Source organism: Camelus bactrianus, chromosome 12, assembly GCF_048773025.1.
Source record: "Camelus bactrianus isolate YW-2024 breed Bactrian camel chromosome 12, ASM4877302v1, whole genome shotgun sequence".
In the NCBI taxonomy this organism is placed as follows: Eukaryota; Metazoa; Chordata; class Mammalia; order Artiodactyla; family Camelidae; genus Camelus; species Camelus bactrianus.
This window is the reverse complement of record NC_133550.1, coordinates 12596055-12614075: the sequence shown is the minus strand read 5'-3', so window position 1 is coordinate 12614075 and position 18021 is coordinate 12596055. Positions and strand designations below refer to the sequence as shown.

Here is an 18021-nt window from a genome sequence, read left to right as displayed (position 1 = left end):
ATGAGTAGTTAGGAAGGAAAGTCTGAAAGGATGTCTTACTGACTTGGATATAGCCTTGATTACTTTCCCAGAAACATCCCAGAAATGGTTTACAGATCAAAGAGTCACACACAGCTATGAATCTCAGAAGATTGTTCATTGAGAACAACAAATTTTACATTTGTAAATATTTATCATTCTTCAATGGCCATAAATTTATTCACAGAATATGTAATTATAATGTCTGTTTTTCTTCTAAGTGCTAATAAGCCTTTTTCTCTAGTCTCTGAGGAATAGTGAAAGAATAAGTTCATTTTCTTGTGAACTTCACATGCTCTCGCAGTAGCCTTGGCCACCACCCATTTCAACTGGAATTTTCCTTAATTTGAAAGCAGCAATACTTTTTTGCTAGAAAGTGAAGTAAGTGAAAAGAAAGCTCACGTATGTAAGGGAAGAAAACAAAGTTGAGAAATTTCATAGTATTACGATGTATTACATACTAGAGATCAACAAACATGTATCTTGAAATTAAACATTCTATTGCAGAAAATTCTCTCCTGACATTGGAATGTAAACCTGACCATTTAATGTGAATTCACAGAATTACTGATATAAAAATGTACTGAGGAAATTTATTGAGGAAACTTAGCTTCTTTTTAAAATAAATGCATTATTATTATTACTACTGTTATTTAGGAAGACAAAATCAAAGGTTTTCATTGTTATTTCATGATTACTACAATATGCTGACAAAATAGAACTTCCTTTAAGTAAATAAAAGGCAAAATATAAAAATTTATGAGATAGAAATTAGAATATATATAGAGAGAGAATACTAATATCACTTAGATGTGAGAAATTTTGGAGAAAAAATTTTGATGGAGGATAACGTTTTATTTTAGACATTTGTACAGTTTGGTGTCCTTAGCCCATAACGCAGATCCAAAACTCAGTGTCTAGTCTGCCTCCTTTCTCCCCTGGACTCGCTAATATCCATTATCTGTGGCTTCAGAGGAGGAGCAGGAGGTTAGGAAAGTGACTGTGAGAGTGGAAACTCAGAAACCTGTCACATTGTTAAAGATTTAACTCCAATGACTTTCAGATTTGGGAGACATACCCATTTGAGTGACCTTTTTCCTGACACATCTGGCTTTTCTATATTACACTAGTAAATAATATTACAAGAATTTGGGTGACAAAAATTAGGAAATTAGATGCTTTTATTGGAGTGGAAGAAAAGACAAGGTGTTTCCCAATGGGAAGGGAATCATTTAGGGGAGGCTTTTAAGAAGTAAACAGGTAGCATTTCTATTCCAGTATTCCTAGGTTTTAGAAAAACCCAGGTTAAAATCCCTGCACTTCCCATTTACGTTCTGTGATTTGGATACGAGTTTTAAAAATTGTTTTAATCTGTTTGCAATCTGTCAAATAGGGATTTTATAAAGAAATATTCTATGTGAAACAGACTCTGGCATATATGGTAAAAATCTTACTTTAAAATATGTCATCTATTTTCATTAACTTCTTTTAAAAATCTCCTAAATTAAATTAGCATGACATAATAGTTGACTTCCAGAGGCAAATTCCAGTGCTATCTGTGGGTAATCCTCTTTTCTTTAAGTCTTCTCTTTGTGTTTCCTCTTGTAGTTGACACAAGAGAAGAGGAAAAAAAATGAGGAACTACACAGTAATAAGAGAGTTCATCCTCCTGGGACTGTCTGATGACCCACAGCTTCAGGCTGTCATCTTCATCTTTCTGCTCATCACCTACATGCTCAGCATCACTGGGAACCTGACCATTATCACCCTGACCCTGTTGGACTCCCACCTCCAGACCCCCATGTATTTCTTCCTCAGAAACTTCTCCTTACTAGAGGTGTCATTCACAACTGTCACTATACCCAGGTTCCTGAGCACCATTGTTACAGGAGATAAAACCATTTCCTTTAATGATTGCATTGCTCAGTTATTTTTTTTCATTCTCCTGGGAGCCACTGAATTTTACCTGCTGGCCGCCATGTCCTATGACCGCTACGTTGCCATCTGCAAACCTCTGCATTACACAACCATCATGAACCAGAGAGTCTGCATACTCTTTGTCTTCTCTTCTTGGCTCATTTCATTCTTAATCATATTCCCTGCACTCATGTTGCTCTTAAACCTTGATTACTGCAAGTCTAATATTATTGACCATTTCGCCTGTGATTATTTCCCCCTCCTACAACTTTCTTGTTCAGACACCAAATTCCTAGAAATAATGGGGTTTTCCTGTGCTGTGTTCACTCTAATGATCACTTTGGCACTGATATTCCTGTCCTACATATATATCATCAGCACAATTGTGCGGATTCCTTCTACCAGTCAGAGGACAAAGGCCTTTTCCACATGTTCATCCCATATGATTGTCATCTCCATCTCTTATGGCAGCTGCATCTTTATGTATATTAAACCCTCAGCAAATGAGAGAGTGTCTTTGAGCAAGGGTGTGGCTGTGCTCAACACCTCAGTAGCCCCCATGCTGAACCCCTTTATTTACAGCCTAAGGAATCAGCAAGTCAAGCGAGCCTTCACGGACATGGCAAAAAAGACTGTCTTTCAAAAGCAAATGAAATGATGTGGTGTAATGAATTAGAGACACATTGCTGGGAAATTTTAAAATTTCAATAGCATATTCAAATCACAATGGCCTCCTTGCCATCCTTGTTTATTCTGTCTTTTTTCTAGTAGTTTACAAAAATATTTGTTTAGTATCTTTCTCATTCAATTTGCATAACTTTTCTTAAGTCTTTCTGACTCTCATTCTTCTGAACACTTGTTAGTTGCAACTTCTTAAACTAAAAACTTTTAAAGTAAAATTGCATTCTGAGTTTTGTTTAGGAAAGAAATAATCACCAGGAATGGAGGACATTGTATAAAGATGGTTATGATATTTCACTTACTTAGTTACAGAAAACATAATCTTGTGAGTTTCATTTATGTTTGACAGAAGTTCCCTTTACCATCTTGCAGTTTCTCAGGAAACATTTTTTAAATGCCACGTAATTTACTGAAAAAATCTGAAAGTTTTTTTTTAAAGCTAAGAAACATTGGGGGGAAGGTATAGCTCAGTGGTAGAGTGCCTGCCTATCATGCATGAGATCCTGGGTTCAATCCCCATACCTCCATTAAAAAAATAAATAAACCTAATTACCTCCCCCCAACCAATATAAAAACAAAACAAAAAATATCTTAAAAAAAACAAAGAAACATTACTTGTTCCTTAATTTAATAGAGGATGTCTAAATAACTTATTCTTTGATTTTAAAAGTATAGATATAGGGGAAGGGTATAGGTCAAACAGTAGAGTGAATCTTAACATGCATAAGGTCCTGTGCTCCATCCCCAGTATCTCCAGCAAAAAACTAACTGAACAAATAAACATAATTACCTACCCACTGAAAAAAAATTTAAAAACTAAAATAAATAAATAAATAAATAAAAACTATAGATTTTTAACAATATGTACTTCTGTAGGGATAGTGCTACATAGAGCTCCATATTTCCAAATCCCATACTAGAAAATAGTGAAGAAGTAGCCACTTTAGATTTGTAGGATAAATTCACTTTCTGTAATTCCATGGAAGGTAACCTCCCCTTTTTGATTTGCTGAAATATATATATATTTATATATATATATAAAATATATATTTCTATATTATTTATTTATATATTATTCATATATATAAAACCTTCTCAAAATTTGGACTATTTTGAAACAGGGCATTTATCCAGATTATTTTATACCTAAATAAAATCATTCAAGTTTTGAAGAAAATAAAATCTTCGTATCAAAGCAAAATCTTCCATTTTATATAAAATTAGGATTTCATCTTTTAAAACACTCTAACATTTATTCTGCTTGAGGCATTAATAAGTGCCTACAGTATTTTGAAAAGGGGTGTGCGTGCGTGTGTGTGTGTGTTTGTGTGTGTGTGTGTGTATAAACTGAAATAACGATTATGGATAGTAAAAAGTATTCTAAATAACAAAAACCAATTTTTGGTAATAGAAAAATAAGCCTAATTAGTGGTGCAACATTCCTAATACTCATTATGAGATACATTTACTGCAGAGATAAAACACAGGATTTGTTGAGAAAGAAAAAAAAATTGAAGGGGATTCAAAATATTAGAGGAAAATTAAATTCATTTCATCCTATCTGAAGTATAATTTCTATATTAAATAAGACAAATAGTTGACAAACTTGAGGTTTCTATACCCTCTAAGCATATATTTCCCCATTGGTAAGTCAAGTTATAAGTCCAGATAAATCAGGTATAAACAACTTATTACAGGGAGGGAAATAAATCTATAAAGCATATAGCGTAATTAGCTATCAATAAATTGTAATAAATATTAATATTGTTCTATATATCTAACTGCTATACTTATGAAAATGTAGGGCTTATATTTTTAAGACAAGAACACTTAACATGAGATCTACCCACTTCAAATTCTGAGGGCGCAGTACAGTGTTGTTAACTACAGGCACAGTGTTGTGTAGCAGATCTCTAGAACTTACTCATCATGTATAACTGAAACTTTATGCACATTTTTATGTACAACTTTAAGTACAATTTTATTTTTATGTACAATTTTATTTCTATGTACAATTTTTATTATTTCTACGTGATTCTCTTACTGCAGATTTTAACTTAGACCTAACATAGCCTTTACCATTAGATAACATCTTTAAGCTGAAGGTTTTTAATTTAATGGTCAGGAAGCATATTTTTCATAGAGCAAAGCCTTCTACGACTTTTATTACATGCTTGGCACTTTTCTAAAGATTTCACACAGTGAAGTCATTGAAAGCTCAACTCTGTGAGATAGACAGGTATTCAAAGGAATTTACGGATGATGTAATTCAGGCAAGAGGAATTCAGGGATTTTTAAAATAGTAAATGACCAGGATTCACTCTTCCTTATGGAAATATCTATGATAGAAAAATTAAAACCTACTATTATTTAACACATATAAATACATAAACATATTAATGTCTGCTTTCTTGAAAAGCACCTAGCCATCTCTTTCACTGAAGGAAATTCTTCTGAAATAATAACGATACTTATTATTTTAAAGAGAAAGGGAAACAGATTGTATTAGAATAAAGCCCGTAATGATGACACATGGGTAGGCTAAATCGTCATGAAACATTGCCAGGAATTCACATGCAAGGAACCTCAGTTTTTAAGCCCTTCCAGTTACATTATTTTCTCCCTTTTCCCTAACATCTCAGGTTCCTCATGGCAGTGGCTTCAGTGTATCTCACCTCAGGTGAGGTAGTAGCAGGAGTTGGAAAAGATGAGTGTTACATGCCTAAGGAAAAACCAATCACTTTTATTAAAAATTAATTATATTTACCAATTTTGAAGAGTCTCAGTGCAACTAAACCCTTGGCCCCCAGCTTCGGCACCCTATCCCTGGGGTCTGGCACCAGGAGCACAAGCCCCCTTGGCTGGTCTGAGGACCAGTGGGGCTTACTGGAGGGCTGCAGAAACTGAGGCTCTGCTCTTGAGGAGTGGACAAACAGACCTGCTTGCTCCCTATCTCGGACACTGGAAAATGCCTGGTGCCCTGATCAGCCTGCCAGATCCCCTGAGCGTGTCCCCCAGCCCACGCCTGCTCATGCTCCAGCCCCTTGGGCCCAGCCCCAACCCCAACCCCAACCCAAACACAGACTGTCATTGTGCTAGAGAGAAGCCTAGCTCACTCTGGACTGCTGTTCCAGCCCCTCGGGGCCCCTGACCCCTCCACCCCGACTCCCGGCCAAGGTGGCTATGATCCTCAATCCTGGGAGAAGGCTTGGCTTGCACTGATCTATGGCTCTAGTCACTCTGCCTCCAGCCATACCTCCCAGGGAGACGGCTGTGAGCACACACCAAGAGAACACTCGGCCAGTGCTCACTTCAGATCCAGCTCTCCTATCAAAGCCACTGTGCACAGGCAGACTGCACAGAGATGCCCACATAAGGATATGGCTTCAAGACTGAGATAGGTAACTGTTTCTACCTCATGTCATAGGACAAACAAGGAAAATCAAATCAAATGCAAGGACAGTGGCACATGTTCCAAGGAAAGAAAAAAACCCAGAAAAAAAAAAAACTAATGACATAAATATAAGTAATTTACACAATAAAGAGTTCAAAGCAATAGTAACAGAAAACACTCCATGACTTGGGAAAATAACAGAAGAACATAGTGAGAACTTCAACAAAGAACTAGAAAAAATAAAAGTGAATCAATCAGAGCTAGAGAATACAATAACTGAAATAAAATGTACACTGAAGTGAATTAACAGATTATGTGATACGGACAAACTCATTAGCAACTCAAAAGACAGAATACTGGAAATCACCCAATCGGAAAAAGAAAAAGAAAAAAAAAATTTTTTTTGAAATGAAGATAGTTTAAGGGACCTCTTGGACAACATCAAGTGCACTAACATTTATATTATAAGGGTCCCAGAAGGTGAAGAGAGAGAGAAAGGAGCAGAAAATGTATTTGATTAAATTATGGCTGAAAACGTCTCTAACCTAAAGAAGGAAATGGATATCCAAGTTCAGGAAGCAAAGAGAGTCCCAAACAAGATGAATCCAAAGAGACTCAAACCAAAACATATCTTAATTAAAATGTTAAAAGTCCAAGATAAAGAGATAATTTTAAAAAGCAGTGAGAGAGAAAAAGGCACATAAAAAGCAATCTCCATAATCAGCTCATTTTTCAGCAGATACTCTGCAAGTCAGAAGGGACTAGCATGATATATTTGAGATGTAATGTACAACATGATAAAGATAATTAACACTGCTGTATGTTACATATGAAAGTTGTTAAAAGAGTCCATCCTGAGTTGCCATTAAAGGAAAATTTATTTCTATTTCTTTAATTTCATATCTATATGAGATAGCAAATGTTCAATAAACCTATTTCATGATGTTTGTAATCAAATCATTATGCTGTAAACCTTCCATTTATACATAGTGCTGCATGTCAACTACACCTCAATACAACTGGATGAAATATATAACACTTATATTCTACAAAGTAGTTATTATGTGATATGTATTATTATTTTATGTAATTATATAATGAATGTGTGACTTGTTATTAACTGATTATATATAATTTTAACTAAAAGATATTTGAGAAAAATAAGAACAACAATAAAGATAATTAACCAAACTTCAGTAACCAGAACTAAAATAAACAAAAGATTTGTATTTTGTGATACTTCTCACTAGTATGTTAATGACATGGTAAGTAAATGCAAAGACCAAGATGAACAATAAGATGAACAAAATTGACACTGTAATTAAATATTGCTACTGATAAAGAGAATTATTAGTTAACCTATGGAACAGCATTTTTTAAAAATTGTGAGCACAGTATGTGCATTATAATAGTTATTATTTATCTCAGAATTATGAAATACCTTTAATTCTTGAAGCCCCAACAATAACAAAACCTCAAGATAAACAAAAATTGTATATGTAGAAAAATTATACATGCCAAGATGAATAAATAGTATTAGATTGAGTTCTGCTTTTGTAAGAATTCACATTTATTTTTATAACTCTTGAAATATTAAATAATTGTGGTTAATGGAAGATTATTTTGTAGATGTCAACGTTTAGGTCCTCTATGGGATACAAAGATGAACATAACCATTCTCAAGAGGGAGATTCACGATAGAGAAGAGTTAGGAGGCTACTGAAAATGCCAAGGGTGGCTTCCAGAAATCCCTCATGGTCTACAATATAGTAGAAATGCGCCCTGACTTTGCCTTGTTCCCAGGAGATGAATGCATGACTCTCTTCATAGCTCAAAACAACTAGACTTGAAAATTTGAGCTACTAATGCCAACGGACAGACATCAGATCTGAGAATCTATACTTATAAGACCTGATATTGTCATATCCCTCTCAGTTCTCTCTTTAAATATGACTTTCTTAAACTTCTGGATCAACATTATTGAAGAGGACTATAGTATGTTTCCAGATCTTCTTAAGGTTTCTGACAGTCCAGTTTTACTTCCTGAACTATTTTCCTTTAGTCATCATAAAATAAGGATAAAATTAAATCAAATTGGATTAGTGTGACTTTTACTAGTGTCTGACAGAGAAGCAATGATTTTATATTCTATTATTCACAGCAGAACTGTGGCTGTCTGAAATATGGAGAAATTAGTTGTCCTGATTTTAGCAAACCAGATACACAGAATGGTGTATCCAGTGCAGCTGGGGATGAACTGAATAGGTTAGGATGAAGGAGAGGTTTTCCTACACATCTCTGGATAACCTTATGGATCAGTCATCTCATTTGAAAGATAAATGTGAGGCAGAACTACAAAGTAGTAAAACATTTTTCTATAAAGCTTAGTAGCTGTGAAAGAAGGATGTCCAAATGGAAAATGCACTGGGCTACAATTTGCGTGACACAGCTGCTAACATCTGAGGCAAGTAGTTATTTTTCAATTTGTGCTTCAGTGTAAAGTAAAAAATGAATAAATATTGCATATCACTTTAAGCTCAGAAATAAAAATGTTTCTCGCTATATATACTCATAACACGTTATAGAAGACATCAAAAATTAGTGATTTCAATTGAATAATTTTTTAAAAAATCATTAAGTGAATATGTTCTCCATTAGAGTACTATACAATATGTACAGAATGTTCTCATATTATCTTGATAATTATATACATAAATATTAATATTAAAATGAAATTAGTAATTAATTAAATTAATATTTAAAGATTTTAAAGTTTATTTCATTCCCTAAGAAAATTATAGTAATTTCTCATATCATAAAATATAATGCTTTATTATTTCAGTTTCAATGTTTCTTTTTTTATCTTTCGATGAAATTAAGGTGATTCATTTGTGTTTCTAGTTGGTAGTATCTTCTAAGAAATACATGACAGAAAAAAAGGAAAAATGCATACTTATGTGATTATTTCAACAAAAATGCAATGACTTGCATAATGTAGACAAAGAAAAAAGCACTGATTTCATTTAACATATCTCAATAGTGTGACTTATTGTATGAAGATTTTCTAACTTCACCTGCTAGATTTAAAATAAAGCAGGACTCACAAATATATACTAAGATATAATGCAAATAAGAGAGTCTGATGAAAATAACATCAGCATGGATTCTAGAAAATGTTTGAGAATTGTATCAGCGATCATATTGATCATGATGAATTACTTTTCATCTCTTCCCTTTAATACACTTTCCACCTAAATATCTTTAAAGAAGGAAAAAGGAGAAAGAGTGAGAAATGAACCACACAGGGATCACAGAGTTTGTCCTCCTAGGCCTTTCTGATGATCCTGACCTTCAGATTGTGATTTTCCTCTTTTTGTTTATCACATATGTATTAAGTGTCACTGGAAACCTCACTATCATCACCCTGACTTTGCTGGACTCCCATCTACAGACGCCAATGTATTTCTTCCTCCGAAACTTCTCTTTCCTAGAAGTCTCCTTTACCACTGTATGTATCCCTAGGTTTCTGGGGGCAATTATCACCAGAGATAAGACTATTTCTTTTAACAGTTGTGCAGCTCAGCTATTTTTCTTTATTTTCATGGGGGTGACAGAGTTTTATCTTCTAACTGCCATGTCCTACGACCGCTACGTTGCCATCTGCAAGCCCCTTCATTACACAGCCATCATGAGCAGGAAAGTCTGCAGCCTGCTTGCACTGTGTGCATGGCTGGGTGGCTTTCTGACCATTTTCCCACCCCTTATGCTTCTCCTCCAGCTGGATTTCTGTGCCTCCAATGTCATTGATCACTTTGCATGTGACTATTTTCCCCTTTTGCAATTATCTTGCTCAGATACGTGGTTCCTAGAAGTAATGGGATTTTATTTTGCTTTGGTTAGTTTGCTGTTCACCTTGGCATTAGTGATTTTGTCTTATATGTACATCATCAGGACTGTTTTGAGAATCCCATCTGCCAGTCAGAGGAAAAAGGCTTTCTCCACATGTTCCTCTCACATGATTGTCATTTCCATCTCTTATGGAAGCTGTATATTCATGTATGCTAATCCCTCGGCCAAAGAAAAGGCATCTGTCACTAAAGGGGTAGCTGTTCTCAACACGTCTGTTGCCCCCATGCTCAACCCCTTCATTTACACCCTGAGAAACCAGCAAGTAAAACAAGCCTTCAAAGACATGGTCTATAAAGTAATATTTTCTGCCAAGAAATGAATTTTTTGACAAAAATAAAGGACACTCTAAAGAGCTATTATGTTAAATCTTGGAATTCCTGAATGTCATACAACTATGCTTGCTGTTTATAGTCTCTTTAGTTGCTTTATGCCCACGGTACAGTTAATGTATTTTCCCAATCCATTTCTTCCACTTCCGTGCCTAAGTTTCTCCAGTGCATTGCTTATTGACATTTAAAAATATAGGAAAGGTTATTTCTCCTACAGAATTTTCTGGAAATGAAATGTATTTCTTTTAGACATACTTTACAGTATTAGGTAGAAAATAATTGTAATTCTTTTAAGTATCAGTCCCTAAAAGGATCCTATGATTTCACATCATAGTTCAAATGTAGAGTTTAACAATTAGTGTGTAATTTCTTGTGTATTTTCAAGATTCACTATAATAATTTCTTAAGGTGTAAAGAATCTACATGTTCTGTATTATTATGTATTAAGTTCAATGCAGAGAAATAATATGTACTAGAATATTGCACGTTAAATGTAGACATTTATACTTTGTGAAATTTAGTGCTTATTTTCAAGATGAACATTGTTCATATTATGTAACATTTACAGAATTTCCATGCTTTCTGTTTTCTATCACTTTTAGAAAATATTTATATTAAAAATTTCAAAAGAAATGCAATAAAACTTAAACACTGGCACTTTCCTAAATTCAAGGATCATCTTTATGAGTTATTTTGATTTCTTTCTCAGGTGTTCATACATCTCCATTTCTTTAGGGTCTGTTTTTAGAAATTTATTCATTTGTTTCTTTGGGCCATTTTCCCCTTTTGTTTGTTTCTTCATGTTCCTTATAACGTGGTGTTGTTGCTTACACATTTGACAAAACAGCCACCTCTCTGTTTTTTTAAACCGGATTTTTAAAGGCAAGACCATCCCCATTACATCCACTAGAAATTCTGGGGACAGCTCAGATCTTTTCTGAGGATGTATCTTCTCAGATTTGTGTTTGGAGATTTCTAATTGGAAGATTTTTGTCCATTTTATGTAGCAGTAACCTATAATCTCTTGCTCTGTTTCTGTCTGCTGTAACTCGGTTGCTTGAAGAAGTCACACAGCTCTTTTTGTTCTCAGCAGCCTCTGGGCATCTAGAGCATGTGAGGTACCATAAGGGCCCCAAGATGGGCTAGAGAGACAGCAGTCCTCCAGCAGGCCCTGAAGAGCCCAGATGTGGGACATGTGCTCCACACTGCTCCCTTCCCCTGAGGGAGAGGCCACTCAGTGTGTTAGCCTCAGACTATTAGAAATCGGTCCACTGGTACACAGATTTTCAAAAGCATCCTCTATAATATTATAAAACACACTTTCTTTAAATTAAATCCTTCTAAATTAGTTGAGTTTCACTTCATAGCCCAGAACATGGCCAGAATTTTGTAAACATTTCTTGTACATTAGAAAATTGTATGTAACGGTATTTGAGTGCAGTGTTCTATTTGAGTCCACTCATCTATTTGAGTTCATTAATCACATGATTTAAATATCTACTTCTACTGTTTGTATTATTCCCGAGTTATCTGAATTTTATAAAACAATGATGGAGTTGTTTCTCTTTGTAGTTATGTCATGTTTTTATTTTTGAAAATATTGACACTGTGTTTTTATGCAGACACAAATTTGCGATTGTTACTTTTTTTGGTCATAACTTTCTATCATGAAAAACCACCAATTCCTCTCCATATGAAGTACACTTTTGTCCGTAATATCTACATTGACCAATACTGATATAGTTATGCCAGCATTTGAAAAGTATATATTGTTTACAGGGCTTGTATTTTATCTATCTGTCATTTACCTTTGAGTGGATGCTAATGGATTGTGCAGGACATGTATCCTCAGGTACATATTTTTATATCTTGGTCAGCTAGTGATCAGGTACACTCAATAGGGCCATACATATGGATAGATGAAGAGGATCCAAGCACCAAAAATCTGGTTTGAAAAACTCTGAGAAACCTCTTTTTAAGTTTTAATTTTGCCTTCTGAACCTGCTCAGGTCTGATCTTCCAAGTACTATCTCCCTTTGATGACAGATCACTGCTATAAATGACCAGGTTTATAAATCAGAAGGTCCAATAACAGTTCACTCTGGGAAGCTAAATCTAATGGTCAATTGATGCCTTTAGTCTCTTCTAGGACCCAGTAGCAAGCCAGGGTTTGTTTTCCAAAGGAGAATGTTTATCTGCAAAAGGTTGTTCCACAATCACAGTTTGTATTTTGAACCTCTACTTGTGGCAAAGAAGATGTGCCTTATTGCATTCCCTTTGTCACTGAAACTTCAAATAGCACTGGAATTGCTGGGTCATTTGGCCCCAGTGGAAGAGTACTAATACTAAAACAAATACTAAATTTCATGTGGAAAAGCAAGCATGCAATAGTAATCAAGAAATATTGAGAAACAAGAGCAATATAAGAGGACTAACCATACAGATATAAAAATATAACATAAGGCTTGTGTAACTAAAACATGTACTCAGGCAGGAAAAGAGAGATTATTTGCATAGTTTTAACTTTTCAAATATTCTTATTGTTTCACATATTTCAAAGATAAAATTTAATGAGCAAAAACGGGGGAACCCTTACAAGTGAATACACTCAGGTGAATATAATTTTAAAATCAATTGATTACCACATAGGGAGAAGAACAAAGAACTGATACAAGTAGTTTTTCAAGTAGCATTTTTACAACTGATCATCAGTAGGACAGGGACTGAAAAAAAATGAAATTTATTTAGTAGGTTTGTTTTTATAAAAGCAGTGTTACAATTCAAAAACTATTTGTGTGTGTTATAGAATTGCGTAACTGATAGCTTAACGGGTTTGCTGGAACCAGATTTCTCACTGCAGAGAAAGAGATACAACGTGGTATAAGAGAAGTTGAAAAATCCTGTGTTACTAGATTGGAATAAGAAATGTCAGTGTGAGACTATTACTTTTTCAAATGTATTTCTTTTCTCCATTTTATGAAAGTTCCAAGGAATAGCAATAACTAAATAGCACAGGCCACACAAGGCATCATGGGTTCTAATACCATTTCTTGGGAAAATTAACCTCTGAGAACTGTAGAAATGTTTGATTCCAGGACTAAACATTAAAAGAACAAGATGAGCTAAAGTATCTCATTGTTCCAAAAAATAAGTCCTCAGAAAGTGTAGCAACATGTCAAATGATAGAGTTTTCTTAGAAGGAGCTCTCACTGACAATATCAGGGCACTGAAATATAATGATAAAAGTAGATAATAACACACTAAGTAGGAAAACACTATGAAATAAATTGATAATAGGAATAGAGAAGATAATGCTGTTCTTTATGATAAAATTCCAACAAATAAATGTAAAAGGAGAAACAGATTTAGGAAAATAACCATTGTGTTAATATTAATGTTATACTATTATATATTTCTATTAATTAGATTAGAAAACAAATAAGAATGATTATAAACAGATAAAAGTCTGTTAGGGAACATAATATTTATACAGTCTCAAAATATCCCTGCACTGTACATAATTTTTACTGTATGTAATTTTTAATTAGTCAGGGGGGAAAGTGCCTTTACAGTGGAGAACTTTTCTATAGAGAACCATATTCACAAGTAATAAATGTTATCATCATTGATAATATAAAGCTGACATGAAATATCTCATAACTTGATGTCCTGAGATGTTTCAGTCCCACTGACTATTTGCCCATGGACAACACACAATCTCAGTTATGGCAGCTTTATCTGGTGTTATAATTACTCAGATTTCCTGCCCTCCCACTTCTTCAGGATTGCCTTGGCAGTATTGTCTTTGGATTTTTATTTAAGTTATGTGCCATCAAGTGAAGTATATAGATAATAAATGCATAACAAATTTAATTATCCACAGAAAATGTAAACATATGTAACCAACAGGAAGAACAAAACCAGATTATTATCGGCTACCCAGAAGCCCTATCATGCTGCCTGTACTCACATGGACTATTTTCTTTGAACTCCTTTTTACTTAGGGCTGCTACTGGTTTTTAACTAAATCCTTCTCTGTTCAGAATTTTTTTCTTCTTCTAAATTTTTGATGCTTGGTCTGTTATGAACCAGCGACGGGGAGCAGCTACAGAGCTACAGTCCTATGATGAGATCTCAGTCTTTTAGTCAGCCCACGCCTCTGGACTGTGAACTTCACAAGTGGTTCTCATTTTTTTTTTTTTCTCTCCCTGCTTAGCTGGAAAAGAATAGTTAGGGTGCGCTTCATTTGGGTATTTCCCTCTCTCACTTGGAAGGCTAAGAGCCACTAGAGTTGGGTATTTCCTTTCCCCCAGTTCAGTTAGGCTCTGACGATGTATCAGCTGGTTAACTAGTTTCCTTGAGGGCAGGACTTTTTAAGGAACAGAATGTTCCGACGTTTTTCAGAATGTTTCCTTTCTCCCTCCCCATGCAGGAGGCATAAGGTGATATTTCTCTGCTATTTACTGTCTCATCCTGGTCAAGCTCTGGAGGCAAATCTCACAATACTATGGAGGTCTCACTTTATCTTGGTCTCCTTAGAGCTTTTAACTCTCCAAGTTTTCCATACTGGCCCTACTGCCACTCGTCAGTGATGGTTCAGGTTTTCCCACTTCGCACCGGTGCCTACGGCAGTGTCTACCCATGAGCCTCTGCGCCAGCAGACCCTGACGCGCTGTATTCACCTGACTCTCCGCACGGGAGGAAGTCATCTACTCTGCATCCTTCCTGCTCTATGGCTCCAAAATGAGTTGCTGCTTTTTCCATCTGTCCAGCTGTTTTCTTGTTGTTAGAACGGAGTGGTGGCTTCCAAGTTCTTACATCCATAACTGGGAAACTGGAAGTATCAGATATCTTTGATCACATTATTTTTGTGTTTAATCTCACATTTCTATACGTTCTTTGCACGAGTACTGATCTGTCTCACGCTGCTCCACGTCATAGAAACAGAAGACTTACGTATTATATTTCAGTTAATTGTTCCCAAAATTTGAAGATGGATTTTCTATTTTAGAAGTGAAGAAAGTAAAGCTTTTCGTAAGTTTTCCAGTGTTACAACACGAATAATAGCAAAGCTTGAACCTATTTCTCTTAGATCTAAGACTCCACTTTTTACAATCATGATATGCTCTCTTCCACTAATATTCTTGTAATAACATAAGCACTTACATATCACACTAAAAAGTTTTTGAAACTTTTGACCCCTGAAAGTAACAAAAGTTACCTATAGCTGAAAACTTACAAGATATCTATAAAAATGGCTCTTTTAATAGATATGCTAGTAATACTGATTAGTAGTGATATAAAAAATTAGATCATCAACTTCAAATTAGTTTAATCTCCAAACATAATTTTATTAAATACTGTATATGACTCAGAATAATTTAGAATATTTGACAAGTATTTTAACACATTATTTTTTGGACAATTTTTGGTGAACATGTAATTCAGCAGACAAGTTAGAAAATGGTGAAAATATTATTTTAGTATAAATTCATAGTAAAGAAATAACCAAAAAATAATTGGATCAATAGAGTATATTACTTAGTACAATAGCGTAAGTTTGCTGATAATACATGTTTTGACATAGTGGTAAAAGTCCTGAATTGAGAGACGGGTTGCTTTACTTACATCCATTCAGAACTCTGTCCTTTATTAGGTGACACTGCTCAGGCCATTTTCTCTCATTGATTTGCCCTTGTCTTTTGGTAAGCTGAGAGAAGGTGGGATTCATTTCTATTTTGATTATGTTGTATCCCTAGTGTTTATAAAGTATCAAAATATAGAAGGTCCTTAAGAAGTATTTGTTGAATGAATAGTGATTGAGTCAAAAGACTTCTCTTTTGTCATTTCTAAAATGAAATTAAAAGGAATCTAAATTGTAAATTCTTGCAATAGATTGTATATTCCATTAATTACTGGGGTAAACCCAGTACAGTAATCAAATGAAAGGGATCTCTGGATAGTAGATCCCTCTCAACAATTAGCCACCATTACTATTATGGAAAAATGACCTGAAAAGATTCTTAGAAGAGATTGCAGAGTTTAATGGGTATTTAATCCAAATTTTCTCATGCCTTTTGATGAGAACTTACTGAGCACCACATTGTATCTCATTCTTGACTTTATTGTTCTGTATTCATTGTTTTGAATATTTACTTGATACTTAATAGGTTGGAGAGTCACTTTATGGAGACATTTTACGATAAAAGAAAAGAAAATGTAATGTTTCCACGTAAGATCAAGTCATCCCAGTAGTTCACTCAATAAGATTAAAAAAATCTATTCTTCAATGAAATCCTGATTTAGGAATTTCAGGAAACCTATTCTAAAACCTTTGCACATTTAGGTATTTTCTCACTTAGATAGTACGCAAAATATTCCATATACTTCTAGCCTACTTCTCATGCTTTTCTATCTCTTTGGACATTGTCTGCCAAGTTTCTCGTTTCAATATTGGTACAAATGTTGATAACATGTTTATAATCCTTATTGTATTTTCCTCTTGGCCCCTGTTGACACATTGAATTCACTGGAGTATTTCCCATGAGCCTTGGGCATACATGGTGGATAAAATAACACATGACTTATGTAGGTTAAAATCCATGTAGAAATCATATCCAGAAAGGCCTAAAGTAGCTCCATAGTTTGCTTCTCATCACTATTTTTGTTCACATGGCTACAATGGAAAATGTATCAAAGAATAATAGCTACAGAAATGAAACAATTTCAAATGTATTGAGGTGGAATATTTTTAGAAATGCTGGATTTCTTAACCTAAAATTGAAATAGTTGCCAATGTATTTCTTTTTTTAAAAATTTGAACCACTGATGTGATGGGTTTGTACAGATAGAGGTAAGATTGTACAGTTAAAGCCAATGAAACTTTTTCTTAGCACTGATTCATTAATTTTTAGTTCTACTTTTCATCAGGTTGAGTGGAATAATCTGGGGTTGCTATTCTTTTCTGTATACATCAAGGATTATAAAAAATGAGCATGTTTACACTTCCTGTGTATAGTAATAATTTATTTCTTTATTAACTTTCAGAGAATTACTCTCTGAGTTTGGGCCTCCTAATTGAATATAGGTTTGATAGGTAGCATATGATTCGGTTTCAGGCAGAAAGAGTTTAAAATTACAGTTTTATTGTTAACTAGCTGTATGATCTTGTTTATGTTATTTAACTTCTGTGTTATTTTTTTTCAAAGTTAACATAGTGCTATTGTAATGAGTAAATCAGTTAAGTACATAAAACCTTAGCATTGTATCTCAAATGAGTTTCCTCAAAAATGGTTATTATTATTTCATAGTGGGACTATCTTCCTTAAATGTGATAACTGATTGTATTTTAAGAAATAATACAGATAACAGTGTTCACTATGTGGGACTACATGCTATAAAACTTTAATTTGATTTTAATTTTTATATAAATTAGCCCTCTCAATAATTCAATGAAATATTATTCTCATTTTCAGAATGGAAAAATGTTTTAAACCTAAAACTTAGAGACAATTGCCTTTTTAATGCACTTCTCTTAGGCTACAAAGCCTGTATGTTGTCCCAATAATCTAACACATTATAAAAAAAAATGAAGTCCTGATGCCATAATTTTTATAAGAATTTCTTTTCCTTTTTGAGTTAAAAAATTATCTTCAAATATAGATAGTAGTTAATAAATGGAAACAATCAGGAGAGAAATAGAACATCTCTGTGAAAACCTACAGATTTTGAGAGTGACTTAGGTGATTAATGTTTTTCCTTGATTATTCCAGT

General features: G+C 34.2%; 2 protein-coding genes and 1 long non-coding RNA gene across 6 annotated transcripts in view; 2 read left to right on the top strand and 1 right to left on the bottom strand.

The window, feature by feature from the left end:
* The window catches only part of LOC141579365 (uncharacterized), a 441343-nt gene that overhangs the window by 97284 nt on the left and 326038 nt on the right, over positions 1–18021 (bottom strand). The gene's annotated exons all lie outside the window — the stretch shown is intronic.
* Positions 1508–2593, top strand: LOC105061938 (olfactory receptor 6C1). Its single transcript, XM_010946067.2, has one exon. It carries the CDS (start codon positions 1652–1654, stop codon positions 2591–2593), a length of 942 nt encoding a protein of 313 aa, XP_010944369.2. The 5' UTR covers positions 1508–1651.
* LOC141579506 (olfactory receptor 6C3) lies at positions 9303–10238 on the top strand. Its single transcript, XM_074375929.1, has one exon. The coding sequence runs from the start codon at positions 9303–9305 to the stop codon at positions 10236–10238; it is 936 nt and encodes a 311-aa protein (XP_074232030.1).

Bases quoted from the DNA above. Each gene is read 5' to 3' on its own strand.
- LOC105061938 (XM_010946067.2), top strand. From the start codon at position 1,652: ATGAGGAACTACACAGTAATAAGAGAGTTCATCCTCCTGGGACTGTCT.
- LOC141579506 (XM_074375929.1), top strand. From the start codon at position 9,303: ATGAACCACACAGGGATCACAGAGTTTGTCCTCCTAGGCCTTTCTGAT.